The following is a 12,449-nucleotide window of genomic DNA, read 5'->3' on the forward strand; positions in this document are numbered from 1 at the left end:
CTGCTGCACCTGGTGGTCAGCTCAAACAACCATGTCCATCCTGCCCCTCAGGAGGGAGACCTGCACTTGACCTCCTGCTCTTTTCAACCCATCACCACAGGTTCAGTGCCAACTGGTGGGTCAGGGAGGGGAGGCTGCCCATAGCCCTATCTGGAGCCAGCACCAGGTACCCAGCTCTTGGGACAGTTGCCACAGTCCCCCAGGATCCACTGGGACTGGAAGGTGATATGGGGCTTTGGCTCTTCTTCCCAATCCTGGGCATCTCTCTGTGATCCCTACACAAGGGCAGCCCCCTCCAAGGACTCCTCACTCCACAGAAGCAACTCTGCTTAAAGGCAAAGGAATTCGGGATGCACACAGGCTCCAGCTCCCACAATGTGCCTGGAAGGACAGCACTGGGGTCTCCTCTGGCCTCACGCCACCTCCTAATCTAAAAGTCAGAGTATAGTCACCTGCTACACCACCTTAGCTCACACTAGACACCCTGTCTGGCCCCTGTGTTCCCCCAACACTGGACTCAGTTGATTTGAGCAGAGAATGAAATGCCTGGGACCAGCCCACTAAGGGTTCCTCTTTCTGTAGTTACTCCAAGCCAAAATACCCAGTCCTGTGAGCTGTGAGAGCAAAGGCATTTTGAGACTCACACAGCTAATCCTCAACCCTGCAGCTGCGGGGCCAGGGTCACACATGGAAGCTCTCCCTGGCTGGACTCACTGCTAGGCTGGGGCTCCCAGACTCAAAGCCTGCTCTGTAGCACAACAGGGTGCAGGTGTCACCTGTGATGGCCAGCATCCCCATATTGGATCTCTGGTTTGAGTTCCGGCTACTCCATTTCCGATTCAGCTCCCTGCTAATAACTCACCCAGGAAAGCATCAGAAGTACTTGGATCCCTTCCACTCATGTGGGAGACCCAAAGGGGTTTAGAGCTCCTGGCTCTCTGGCCAACTGGAGAGTGACCCAGTGGATGGAAGCTCTCTTTCTCCATCTTTTTGTAAGTCTGCCTTTCAGATAAATGCACCTTAAAATGAAAAAAAAAAAATTAAAAATCAGCTTCAGCTCTGCCAATGAAGTCCAAGATAGGGTTCTGGAAATTCTGCCTCCCAACCCCACCCACTCCACCCCACCCAGCCCAACCTCCAGGGAAAGGAGCTGCGGGGAAGAGAAAGCCCAGCAGCGGCTGATGGAAACGCTCACTCTCAGCTGCCTCTCCACTCCCAGATAGCCCAATTGCCTTGTTTACTGCCAATTTGCACCCCACCTGGCAGAGCTCATGTTCCAGCCTATTTACTTTGGACTCTGGCAGGACTCTTACCTTTCAAAGAAGACTCAGATGGTGCTATTCTGGTTCAAATAAACCGGTGAGCTGCCTCCACCCTAATTGCCCACTCTGTGCTCTTAGATTTGGGTCATCCAATTTTCCAGCCCTCCAGTGGGATGTCTGCAGCATCACCCAGCCCTCTAGGAGCTCAAAGGAGCAGCAGTCCACACCCCTAAACCAGGTCCCCTCTAGCTGATCCACTTCCAGGGCCCATCCAGCTGCTGACAGATCAGACATCTGTGCACACATTTCGAGGGACCACCCTGGGGTGAACCATGGGCACCTGGTCTCATGAACAGACGGATGCATGGTACTCCCAGCAGAGCCTGTGGCCAAGCACCAGGCCACCCTCTCACCCATGAGGCAAGTGCTAGCTCTGGATATTCCTCTGAGCACCCAGGCCGCTGCCTTCACAGCCAGGGCATTTCAGCTTTGGGAAAGAAGTCTTGGAAACCCAGGGAGGATGATGCTAGGTGCTGGCTCAGTTTCTTGCTCCCAAGATGTCTTAGGGTGCTGCATCCTGGTGGCTGGGACAGATTTCCATGGGGAGGGCAAAATAAAGACCCCAGGTTGTTAGATTCATTTCAGTTTAAGGTAAACCCCTCTGGCATTTTTAGAAGTCACGCACACACAGCCTGGGTCCCTTCAGCAGATTGTGAAGGGTAGGTACTGGAGGGGGGGTCCCCCCTATTCACAGTAGCTCAGCAAAGTGGTACAGTGCATTACCTGTGGTCAAGCTCCAAGCTGCCTAACTTATATCCCTACTAGACCTGCTACCACTGTGTAACTTTGGGCACACTACATCTCCTTTGCATGTAAAATGAAACAACACAAATACCTTCCTAGGGCTGGGCATTGTGGCACAGCTGCTTAAGCTGCTAGTTGGGACGCCAGCATCCCATATCAGAGCACTGGTTTAAATCCCAGCTGCTCTGCTTCTGATCCAGCTTCCTACGAAGTGCTTCTGGGAAGGCAGCAGAGGACAGCCCCTGCCTCTATGTGGGAGACCCAGATGGCATCCCCGGCTCCGGGCTTTGACCTGGCCCGCCCTCTCCGGGAGATTCTCTCTCGGGGAGCATCAGGTGGGATGCTGAATGTAATGATCTCAAGCTCCTTCCAGGAATAAGATTCTATGATTCATTTAACCTCCCTATGCTTCGCTTTTCCCAGCAATCAAATAGGCATTGTCATTTCTGGACAAATGTTGCTCTGCTCTGCCTAACAGCCTCAGCCTGGGGAGAACAGGTGTTCTCGAGGACCGCTGCCTCTGCCATGTGGGCAGGCCCCGACAGCCTGTAATCAGAGCCCCAGCTCGGGGGCCGAGGGGTGACACAGGAACCTTCTGTCCTATTTCAATTTTCCCATCAGATAATTAAGGTTTTTCAGTTGGTTACTGACATCTGAGAGTCTGGGACAATGTTGGGACCTGGTGAGACCCTTGCAGAGGGGGAAGGGATGGTGTGACTATTGCCGGGAACCCACTAAGCCTCAGGGCATAGTCCCCCAGGAAGTGGCCACACAGCTTCACAGCAAGGCTCCCCAGGCCGGCTCAGGCTCCTGAAAGGCCTCCCCAAACTCAATGCCAGTCATGTCTAATTCTGAAGTCGCCTATGCTGCCAGCCAAAAGAGAGATGCCCCAATTCCCACCTTATCACCAGGCTTGTTAAGGACACATTCTGTGTTGGTCTTGTGGACTGGGCTGGGGAGACACTGGTGACAGCAAGAACAAGTGCAACGGGGGGACCATGTCTTCATGTCCTGTTGCTGAGGTTAACCACCCCACCCTCGGCCCCAGCCAGTCCCCAGCGGACAGCTCAGCCCATGGTGCCATGTGCAAACTGGTGCCATGAGGAGGTGGCGATGGACCACACCCTGGCTGTTTCTGACAAGGCCACACCAAGTCTAGGCTTACCTGACCCGCAGACACTACTCCAGCTTGGTGGCTCCTAAGAAAGCCTCCTTGAGGTTTTGTGTCACTGTCTCTTCCTGGCTCCAGTCTGGGTCCTCTCCGCCTGGCCTCCATAGCAGAAGAGACCGGCATGGATCTCAGATACTACAACGAGATATGGATCCTTAACTCATTTCCCAATGTTGCCAGCAGCTTGCTCTCAGCACTCAAGGAAGCTGTGGCAGAAGCACAGGCTGCACCTGGCCGCTGCTCGCCCCCTACACGAGCTGATGGCTGGACAGGCAGGGCTGGAGCTGTCTGTTCTAGAGATGAATTTGGAGTAATACAGTCAAGGAGACAGGCTCTGTGGAGATGGGCTAGTGCCCATTTCACATACACATGTACACACATAAGAACTGCCACGACAGTTTGAAATCAGACTGCCTGCAAACTGCTTCAAAACCAGCTATGAACTCCCCAGCTCTGTAACATGGGTGCCACACAAGGGCATCTTAGTCCATGCCAATTGCAACAAAACCAGGTGGTTTAGAAGCAGCAAGAATTTACTTATCACGGTGCTGAGGGCTGGGTAGCCCAGGACCAAGGAGGCAGCAAGTGCAGCATTCAGGGAGCACCCGCTTTCTGGCTCACAGATGGCCCTTTGCACAGCATCCTGCTATGCAAATACACGGCAAGCTCCCCAGGCAGCAAGGGAGCTGACCTCGGTCCTGAGATCCCACCCTTGTGACCTAATCACCGCCCCAAAGCCCTCCTCTCATGCCATGATCCTCACTTTCAGGGTTAGGATTCCAGCACATGGGATGTGGTGAGACACAAACACCAGGTCCACCGCAGCAACTGAGGGGTTTAACTGAGACACTCCACAGACGTGCTCTGCACCACACACAGATTCATAATAAACATTCAGTAAACAATGACTGCTACTATTGTCATCTTTGTTGAATTCACATCTAACGTGTGTCAGCCTAGACACAAAAACTAAGGCCACATTCCTGCCCTACAAGCTGACAGTCCAGTGCTTCAAAAGCATCAAGGATTTTCTTGCTAGTCAGGTTTTTTTAATCTCATCTATTTGAAAAGCAAAGCAACAGAATGAGAGAGGAGTCTTTCAACCACTGGTATACTGCCCAAATGCCTGCCACAGCCGATGACGCCAGGACCCAGGAACTCCTTCTGGGTCTCCCAGATGGCTAGCAGCACTGGAGCCCTCACCTACTGCCACCTAGGGTCCAGCAGCCAGAAGCTGGACTGGAGGCAAGTAGCCAGGACTGGGATGCCTGTGGAAGTAGATGTCTCCTGCTGGGTCACACCACAGCCCCTCCAGTCTGATTTTGTTTCCTGACTGGACAAACCACTTACTCTTTCCCAACCTTCCCACTCTCACACCAAAGTCAGGAGACCCAGAAAAAGAGCTGCCACCTGGGCAGCTTGGGTTGCTGCCCCAGCTCTGCTGCCCTCTGTCGAATAGCAAGAACTAGTCAGGCTACCAGCCATCCTCCAGCTGGGGCTAGGACTAAATCCGCTCCAAGATTCTCTGATTTGAAAAAAAAAAAAGTTGTGCAGCTCCACCCTCAAACAGCGATGTCCTAGCTCCAAATCCACCACCCGCCTTGCTACAGACATTATTCTGTAGCGTCTGATGAACTGCACAGGGCAATGAGACACCATCTCTAAGGAGAAGAAAACGCTAACACTGCTGACAACAACTGCAGACTCCAACCAACATGCACTGCACCTGCTGAGGTCAGAAGTCATACCTGTCTTCCTCTGCTCTTTTCTCTAAGGACAAGGAAGGCTGGGATTGCCCACACAGCTGATTGGGAGCAGCCAGCCACTGCCTCACCCAGGCTCCGGCCAGCGAGACAGGTGCACACTCAGGCCTCCGGCTGGGCAGAGAGTGAATCTGTGTTTCACTTGGACACACACTCACCCTCACGGGGAGTCTGCTCCAGGCTGCAGGATGGGCTCTGCAAAGCAGCCAAGCCCAGCTCCCACACCCCAAGTTGCCCCTCCATCTTCCCTGTCCTCTTCAACTTTTCTTTTTTATTAAGTGTGCCTCGCAGCAAGGCAGTCTCTCACTTACACATCTTAACCTCCTCTGGGCTATTGATTTCTCATTCTATCAAATCCTCTTCTTTAACTCGGGCTCTTAAACTCCAATTCTAAACATGTATTTACTTCTCAGTTACCCTTCCACCCTCCCATCTTTGCCGCATCTCCCCCTGGCCTGAGAGGCTGCAGCCACCCCCCATTTCTGGGGCATGCCTCGTCCCACTGAGTCAGAAACCCTACAATGCAGACCTAAGTGTGTGCCCTTGCTTAGAGAGGAAACTGAAACAGCCCTAGGTAGCCTAGAACTCCACTTCTGCTGGTCCCTGGCACACCACCTCCCTAAGACATCCCCGGACTTTCTGTGTACCCCAGCTTCTGGTACGGCTTCTCCAGGGCTGAAACACCTCCATGGCATGGTACCCCAACAGCAATTTCTGCCACCTCTTGGCTTGCTGGGGCAGATTCCTGATGGAGAGTAGGGACCACAGATGGGGCCTGTGCCTTCCAGGTTTGATGGAGACAGGAAGCCTGGCAGACTTGGGGTCCAGCAATCCAGAGAACTGCTGGCTAAAGTGGCCAGAATAAAGTGGCTGGCCCCCCAGGAGAAGAAGAGGTTTGGCAGTGTGGCCTCACCTCAGAGACCTGGTGCCCATACAGCCCTCCTTTCCCATGGCCATTGAATCTCCAAAGTTCACTAAACACAAGTTGCAGCTCCTTAAATAGGACAAATATTGATTTAACAGCTACTGTGTGTAAGCCTCCGGGATGCTCCGAGGAGCAGAGCAGCCATGGTCACTGCCCCCTTGGAGGGAAGCTCTGCTCTCTGTCCCTTACAGGAGCCAGACACAGAGGAAGCTGTGAGCAGCTAGTGCTGGGCATGGGTTCCCCATGCCACGAAGCATGGGCAGTGAGGGCAGATGGGAGACTACGGAGGGAAAATTCCAGCTGCAGAGACGCCTGAGACCCCATGGCACAAGGTTGCTGAGCTGCTGTCCAGGAACCCCATAAACCACACAGGCTGAACCCCAAACCCTCCAGGTACCCTCAGACCTGTCCAAGGACATGCTTGTTAGCCTCCCCTTGCGGCTCCTCAGCTCTGCCGGCCTGGAAGTCTGGAAATCATCCCTGAGGCCCCCATGCTTCACAGGCTGCACCTGCCTTGTGGGGGCTTCCGATGCACCTCCAGCCCCTGCTGCCATCACCCTGGCCCAGCCTCAGCCCCTCTCACAGTTCACCATCCTCTCCCCTGGAATCATCAGCATCACTCCCACATTTCGTGCCTCCACCTGAGCCTCTCTCTTCTCTTTGGCATTCAAAGTCATCCTGAATTCAGTTAGTCCACCTACCCCAGGCTCCCTGCAGCTCAACCCCGCCTCTCCCCGCTGGCTCTGCCTGGCAACCCTGCTTTCCCCTCCACCCGTCCCCTTCTTCTCCAGGGTTGCTGACGCCTGGCTTCTGCCAGGGTGAACTCCGGCTTTGCACGTCCACGCATCCTGGTGTGTACCCTACCCGGATCCTCAACAGGAAAGGCCTGTGGGCAGGAAGGTGCCTGACACTCAGGGACTGGGTCATCACCTGTCCCATGGAGCTAAATGCACACTGGGAGTATTCAGTTTTGTTACAGGGTGCTGAAGGATCCCTGTTAGGAGCTGGAGGATGGGAAAAAGCAAGGCCCTGCTCAAAGATCTGCCCTCTGGGCGTGGACACCACCAAGGATGAACAGCAGTCAACAGGCAGGAGTAGGCACCACGTGGCTGACCAAGAGGGTCAGTCGGAGGGCTCCCAGGACATGAGTCCTGGTCCCCACCTGGGCTAGTTATTCCTCAGCCCATGACACGCACTCTCCCACCTGGCAGCATGCCCAAAGGGTCAACCAGGAAACCCTCCGTGCCAAAGCTGGCACCGAGCAGCTGAAGGCTTCGGTGGGACCAGTGGCAGTGAGAAAGCAAAGGTCATCGTAATGGGAGAGGTACACCAAGGCTAAAGGGATAAGGCAAGTGCAGACAGCTTCCTGCTGCGGGGCAAGTCTGGTGGAATGCAGAGGCAGGGCTGGCCCGGAGCAGGGTAGGGTGGCAGGGACGCAGAAATGGGTCTGAGACGGTTGGCACCTCTGAGGTTCCTGCAGCCTAGCATAATGCTGAGATCCCCTCAGGCCTGGGGCAAGGCAGGGTTCAGAAGTGGGGAGCCGAGAGCGGAAAGGACAGAGCGAGGCAGAGTTGGAGCTGGGCAGCAGCAGAAACCTCCAACAGGCAGCCAGGAGTCTCAGGAGAGCAGGAAGAGGCCTTCCGTCCCCTGCCCCTGGCAAGGATGGGATGCGAGCTCGGGATGAGACATCTAAACCCCTGATACTGTGCAAGTCGGGGCTTGCCCAGCCAAGGGAGCCATGGGATGAAGTCATTTTTCTGGAAAGCATGTGGAAGGCCGCACAGGGGGACAAGGCTACAATAGAGGAATGGCCGCTGGCACGGGTACACCTGCTGCCCACTGCGCCAGCCTCCCACGTGCCAGGGCTCCTCCCGTGTTGTGAGCTGTGCTCTCTCCCCAGGGCAGTTCCCCCCTCCTGCCTGCCCGCCATCCCTACAGGGCTCAGACCCAACTCAGGAACAGCTGAATCTCCCTCTCCGGCACAGCGCCTTCCACCAACGCCCAGCAGCTGGAACCTTCTTTCTGACAGCCTCCAACTTCTCTTTCCATTCCACAAAAGTTCCCTCTCTATCCTCAGTGTTGGAAAACCAGTGTGGAAAAGTCAGACCAAGAAGCAGACCCAGTCTCCTGGGTGAACCTGGGGTGCAGAGGACAGCAGCCCATGATCAGGTGCCTGGGAGCAGGGGATGGAGAAACACAGGTGACCCAGCCCTCCCCCCCATCTCCCGTCCCTCCACCTGCCTCTGCCCCCACCCTCCACATCATCCTCCGGTGCAGAGGAGGAGGGAGGGGGAGCAGAGCAGGTGGGACATGCAGGAGGCTCCTGGGCAAGCCCCGGCCACAGGAATTGCACAAAACACCAAAAACTAAACAAACCCAGACGCTGTAATGTGTGCACATTAGATTAACTCTCCAAAGGGTCGTGACCTTGAGGAACACATCCAGCCAGTGAAGAAAATAATCAACCTGATTAATGACGAGGCCTGAGCCATGGCTTCAGCAAAGAAAAGCAGCCTGATGATGCCCAGCAGAATTCCAGGAGCTTCCTCCTGGGCTGGGCCTGGGCCGCAGCCCACCTGCTCCAGGCCCTTGCCACTCACCATGCCAGCGCAGACTCCCAGGAGGCCACAGGACAGGGCTTCTCTCGCAGAAGCCCGCAGCCCACCCAAGACGCTCCTCCCCAAACCCCGGGAGTGGGGAAAGTGCCACTCCAGCTATTCCTAGCACTTCTTAAGTGTCACCACCCCACAGGTGACCCACCAGACGGTGAAAGAGCAGTTCCCTTTGTTCCCAGACAGGCCAGCCCTCTCGCCCAGTACTCGGACCTCGGACCTCGGAGTCTGGCCACGGGGCCCAACGGAGTCCCTCCACCCCCAGCTCCCTTCCTCTCTCCTCACAACCAGAGGAAGGCCTCCGGGAGACATGCCCGGGAGAGCCACTGGAGGGAGGCAGGGAGGTGGCACCGCGTGGCATCGCCAGACAACAGCACCAGGAGGAAGATGGCAGCGTCAAGTAGAGATGCCAAGAGCCACGCAGCCCAAGGTCCAGCTGAGGAGCAGCTCGGCCCGCATTGCCCCACTGCTGCCAGGCAGCCGGGCCAGAGGGCCGGGCCCAGCCCGTCCGCGGCCTCACAGCCCAGGGCCAGGCCAGCGGCCAACTCTCCCCTCACTTCCCGCAGCTCAGGGGAGCAAGAGAGACGGAGGCGCTCCCACCCGAGGCCCCGGGGCCCCCAGCTCTGACACCATCTCAAGGGGGCTCCCTTCCTCCTGCCCCAGCTCCCCCTCTCCTTCCTGTGCCCAATGCAGGTCTCCGGAGTTTCGGTCTCACTTCCCCACTCGGGCTCAACTAGGGCGGAAGGGCTGGGAGTCCCCCATCTCCCCCAGATCGCAGGAGACCCGATAGGACGCTGACCCCATCACCACCACCACCACCACCACCCCAAGCAAGACGACCCGCAGAGGGGAAGGGCCGGGGGTGTGGTGGTGGCCCGAGGCCAGCGCAGGGGCAGGGGGCAGCCGAGGCTGATGGCAGCGAGGGAAGGGGGAAGGGGCTGCGCGGGACGCAGGGCTGAGCCGGGACGGGCCAGGCGGCCGCCAGGAGCGGTGCGGGGAGCGGCGGCCAGCGAGGAGGCCGGGGTCGGGAAGGGAACTGGCCGCCCTGCAGGGAGGGGGGCAGCGGCAGGGCTGCGAGTTGGAGCGCGAGCCGCCTCCGGGGAAGGGCTGCGCAGCGAGCAGGGCGGCGGGCGAGCGCGGCGACGGGAACTCCGGGGGACGCAGGACGGAGCGCGGGGCGGCGGGCGGCCGGGCATGGGGGCGCGGGGCCCCCCGAGGGCAGCGGCGGCCGAGACGTCAGAAGTCGGGGGGCGGCCGGGGGGCGGCCGAGGGGCGGGCAGCCCGGGGCGCCGGGGCCGAGGGGGAGGCAGAGCGCGCCGCGCCGGGCCGCTGCCCTTACCTGGGCGGCTCCGCGCTCCGGGGGCGCTGCTCGTCCGGCCGCGGGGCTGCCGCGTCCCTCCCCGGCTTCTCCCTTCCGCAGCAGCCGCGGCCGCTCCAGCGCGATCCGCCGGCGGCCGAAGGCAGAGTCTGTGTCCGCTTGCGAGCGAGCCGGGCGCGGGGAGCGCGGGAGGCGCGCGGCGAGGCGCGGGGCGGCGAGGCGAGGGGCGCCGCCCGGCGGGCAGCGCGGGCACTGCGGGGGCCCCGCGTTCGGCCGCCGGTGGGGGGCGGGGGACCGGGTCGGGGGGCGCCCCTTCGGGGCCGGGTGGGCGCCCGGCGTGCGCAGCCCGCACGGCCCCGCCGCGGCCGCTCGTCGGGGGTCCCGGGGGGCGGGCCTCGGCCGGGGGGTACGCCGGCAGCCCGGGGCAGCCCCCGGCGGGGCGGAGACCGGGACGGGTCCGAGGGACCGCGGGCAAACTTGAGCGGCGGGCGCGGGGACGGCGGCGACCGGCTGGGGGCCGCGCGCGCTCGGCCGGGCCGGCGGGCGGGCGGACGGAGGTGCGGGCGCCGAGGAGCGCGGCGCTCAGGTGGGAACCCCGGCGCAGCCCGCACCCTCCACCGCCCTGCGCCAGGGGGCTGCCCTTCCCGGCCCGAGCAGCGATGAGCCCGGGCCGCTTCGGCGGGCAAAGGGCGCCTCCTGCTGGCGTTCAGGGAGCAGCGCGAGGGACGAGCGAGCCCTGTGACTGGAGGGACTGCGGCCTCAGCCGAGCGGAAGACGGAGCGTTGACAAGCGGCGTTGACCACACCGTTCCGGGAGGCTTGCACTTGGCAGGCCCGGGGCATCATGTGGTACAGAAGAGCATCCTGGGGCCAGGAGAGGCCAAGAAACCACCACAGTCCCACAGCTTGCAGGTAGCAAAGGGCAGGGTTATGAGGGGGGACCAAGTTTTCTGGGGTGCGGCTCCGTGTCCTCAGAAGGGGGCTGGGGGACTAGGAGGAGGCCTGAGGGACCTCGAAGAATCACTGAGCAGAGCACATCAGCATCCCCACGGCGGCATCAGCTAGTTCCCCGTGAAGGAAGGCCTTGCTCCTAGACACAGTGGGTCGGGGTCGGAGCGTGAAGGGCTGGTATCTCCTCCGCGGACCTCGCACTGGGTGCAGCCCGGGCTTCCTGCTGCAGTGTGCCGCCTGCACACTTGGCCCCATGAATTCGCAAGCGCCTTAGGGCAGCGGGCGGTTGCCGTAATGGATGAGGGCTCCATTTATCTAGCCAGACGTTTATTCAGCAAGTGCTGTGTGCCAAGTCTATACTGCTCGCCCAAGTTCAGTTTCCAACCACCTTCACAAACACTATGCCAGGAGTATGTGCCCATGAACCTAACCTAACCTATAAAAACAGTCCAGAGCACCTGTGAGAAAGGCACAGCCAGGAATGAAGAAGAAACATAGAACTGGGTCCTTTCAGATGGTTTATTTGAAAACTGAAGAGACCGGGTGCTTCATCTGCTGGCTCACTCTTCAAAAGCTTACGGCAGCCGGGGCTGGGCCAGGCTGAGTCCAAGAGCCGCGAACTCCATCCTCCCACGTGGGTGGCACAGACCCAAGGACTTGAGCCATCGTCTGCTGCCTCCCACGGGGTGCAATAGCAGGACAGTGGCAGCAGGAACAGGGCCAGGAATCGGGCACTCCGACACAGGATGTGTCTTCATGGCTCCTGGTTGCATCTGCAGCCCCTGTCATGGTGCTCTGGCCTGGGGGTAGAGAGGAGAGAGGAAGGCGTGCTGGGCACTGCTGTCCTCTCAGCTTCAGTACCACATCTCTGAGAAAGAGAGAGTCGCTGAAGTGTTAGAGTCACTTCTGATCCGGAAGTGCCAGGATCCCTGACATCATAGTGCTGGATCAGCAAGATGCAGGCACAAGTGTTTGGGAAGAAAAATACTGTATTGGTGAAATGCTTCATCTTTCTCGTCAGTTTGTGAGCTTCCCGGGCAAAGGGAAGCAGCTCCTGGCAGGTCTCAGAGATTGCTGATGGCTCCAGAGGCAGCCTTGGCTGTGGCCAGGTCCCTTCCTTCCAGCAAGGACACTCTAATTCTCTTCCATTAAGGTCCCTGCTCCCAGCCACAAGGCGCTCTCCAAGTCAGCGGGTGGGCCACGGTGCCTTTCACCCCTACCCTGCTTGTCCCTGCTCCTCCCCTCTGCCACTAGCTGTTGGGCCCTATGGAGGATCTCACGCCCCCTTTTCTCTGCTCCTGAATGGCTATGTCACTTGGCAATCAAAATTGAATTCCAAGCACACTAACTTCTCAAACTCAGCCGAGGGAAAGGGAAGGCCCACAGCCTGGGGCTGGCTCCTCTCACCTTCCTGAGGCTGCTGCCCTAAATGACAGAGTGTTGGGAAATGGGGACCTCCTCTCCAACATTCAGGGTTGAGGATCCCCAACCGGTGGCTGCATCCTGGTGCTGGACACACAGGGAGCAGGGTGCTCGGGCTCATTGGTGGCTGGAGCCCACAGGAAGGCGTCTGTTTTTCTGGGTTTTCTCCTGGCTTCTGCTTTCGTGCTGTCTGTCTTTGATGATGTCTGCCTGATCTGAATG

The 12,449-nt window shown here is 58.8% G+C and overlaps 1 protein-coding gene across 1 annotated transcript; it reads right to left on the bottom strand.

The window, feature by feature from the left end:
- Window positions 1-9,266: 9,266 nt before the first annotated feature.
- On the bottom strand, window positions 9,267-10,697 carry LOC121153957 (basic proline-rich protein-like). The gene is made up of 2 exons (XM_040976715.1): window positions 9,877-10,697; window positions 9,267-9,582 (listed from the first exon to the last, which is right to left on the bottom strand). Exons 1-2 carry the CDS (start codon window positions 10,695-10,697, stop codon window positions 9,267-9,269), a joined length of 1,137 nt encoding a protein of 378 aa, XP_040832649.1.
- Window positions 10,698-12,449: the final 1,752 nt, after the last annotated feature.

Source organism: Ochotona curzoniae, unplaced genomic scaffold, assembly GCF_017591425.1.
Source record: "Ochotona curzoniae isolate NIBS_2020 unplaced genomic scaffold, NIBS_Ocur_1.0 contig_2723, whole genome shotgun sequence".
Taxonomy (NCBI): domain Eukaryota; kingdom Metazoa; phylum Chordata; class Mammalia; order Lagomorpha; family Ochotonidae; genus Ochotona; species Ochotona curzoniae.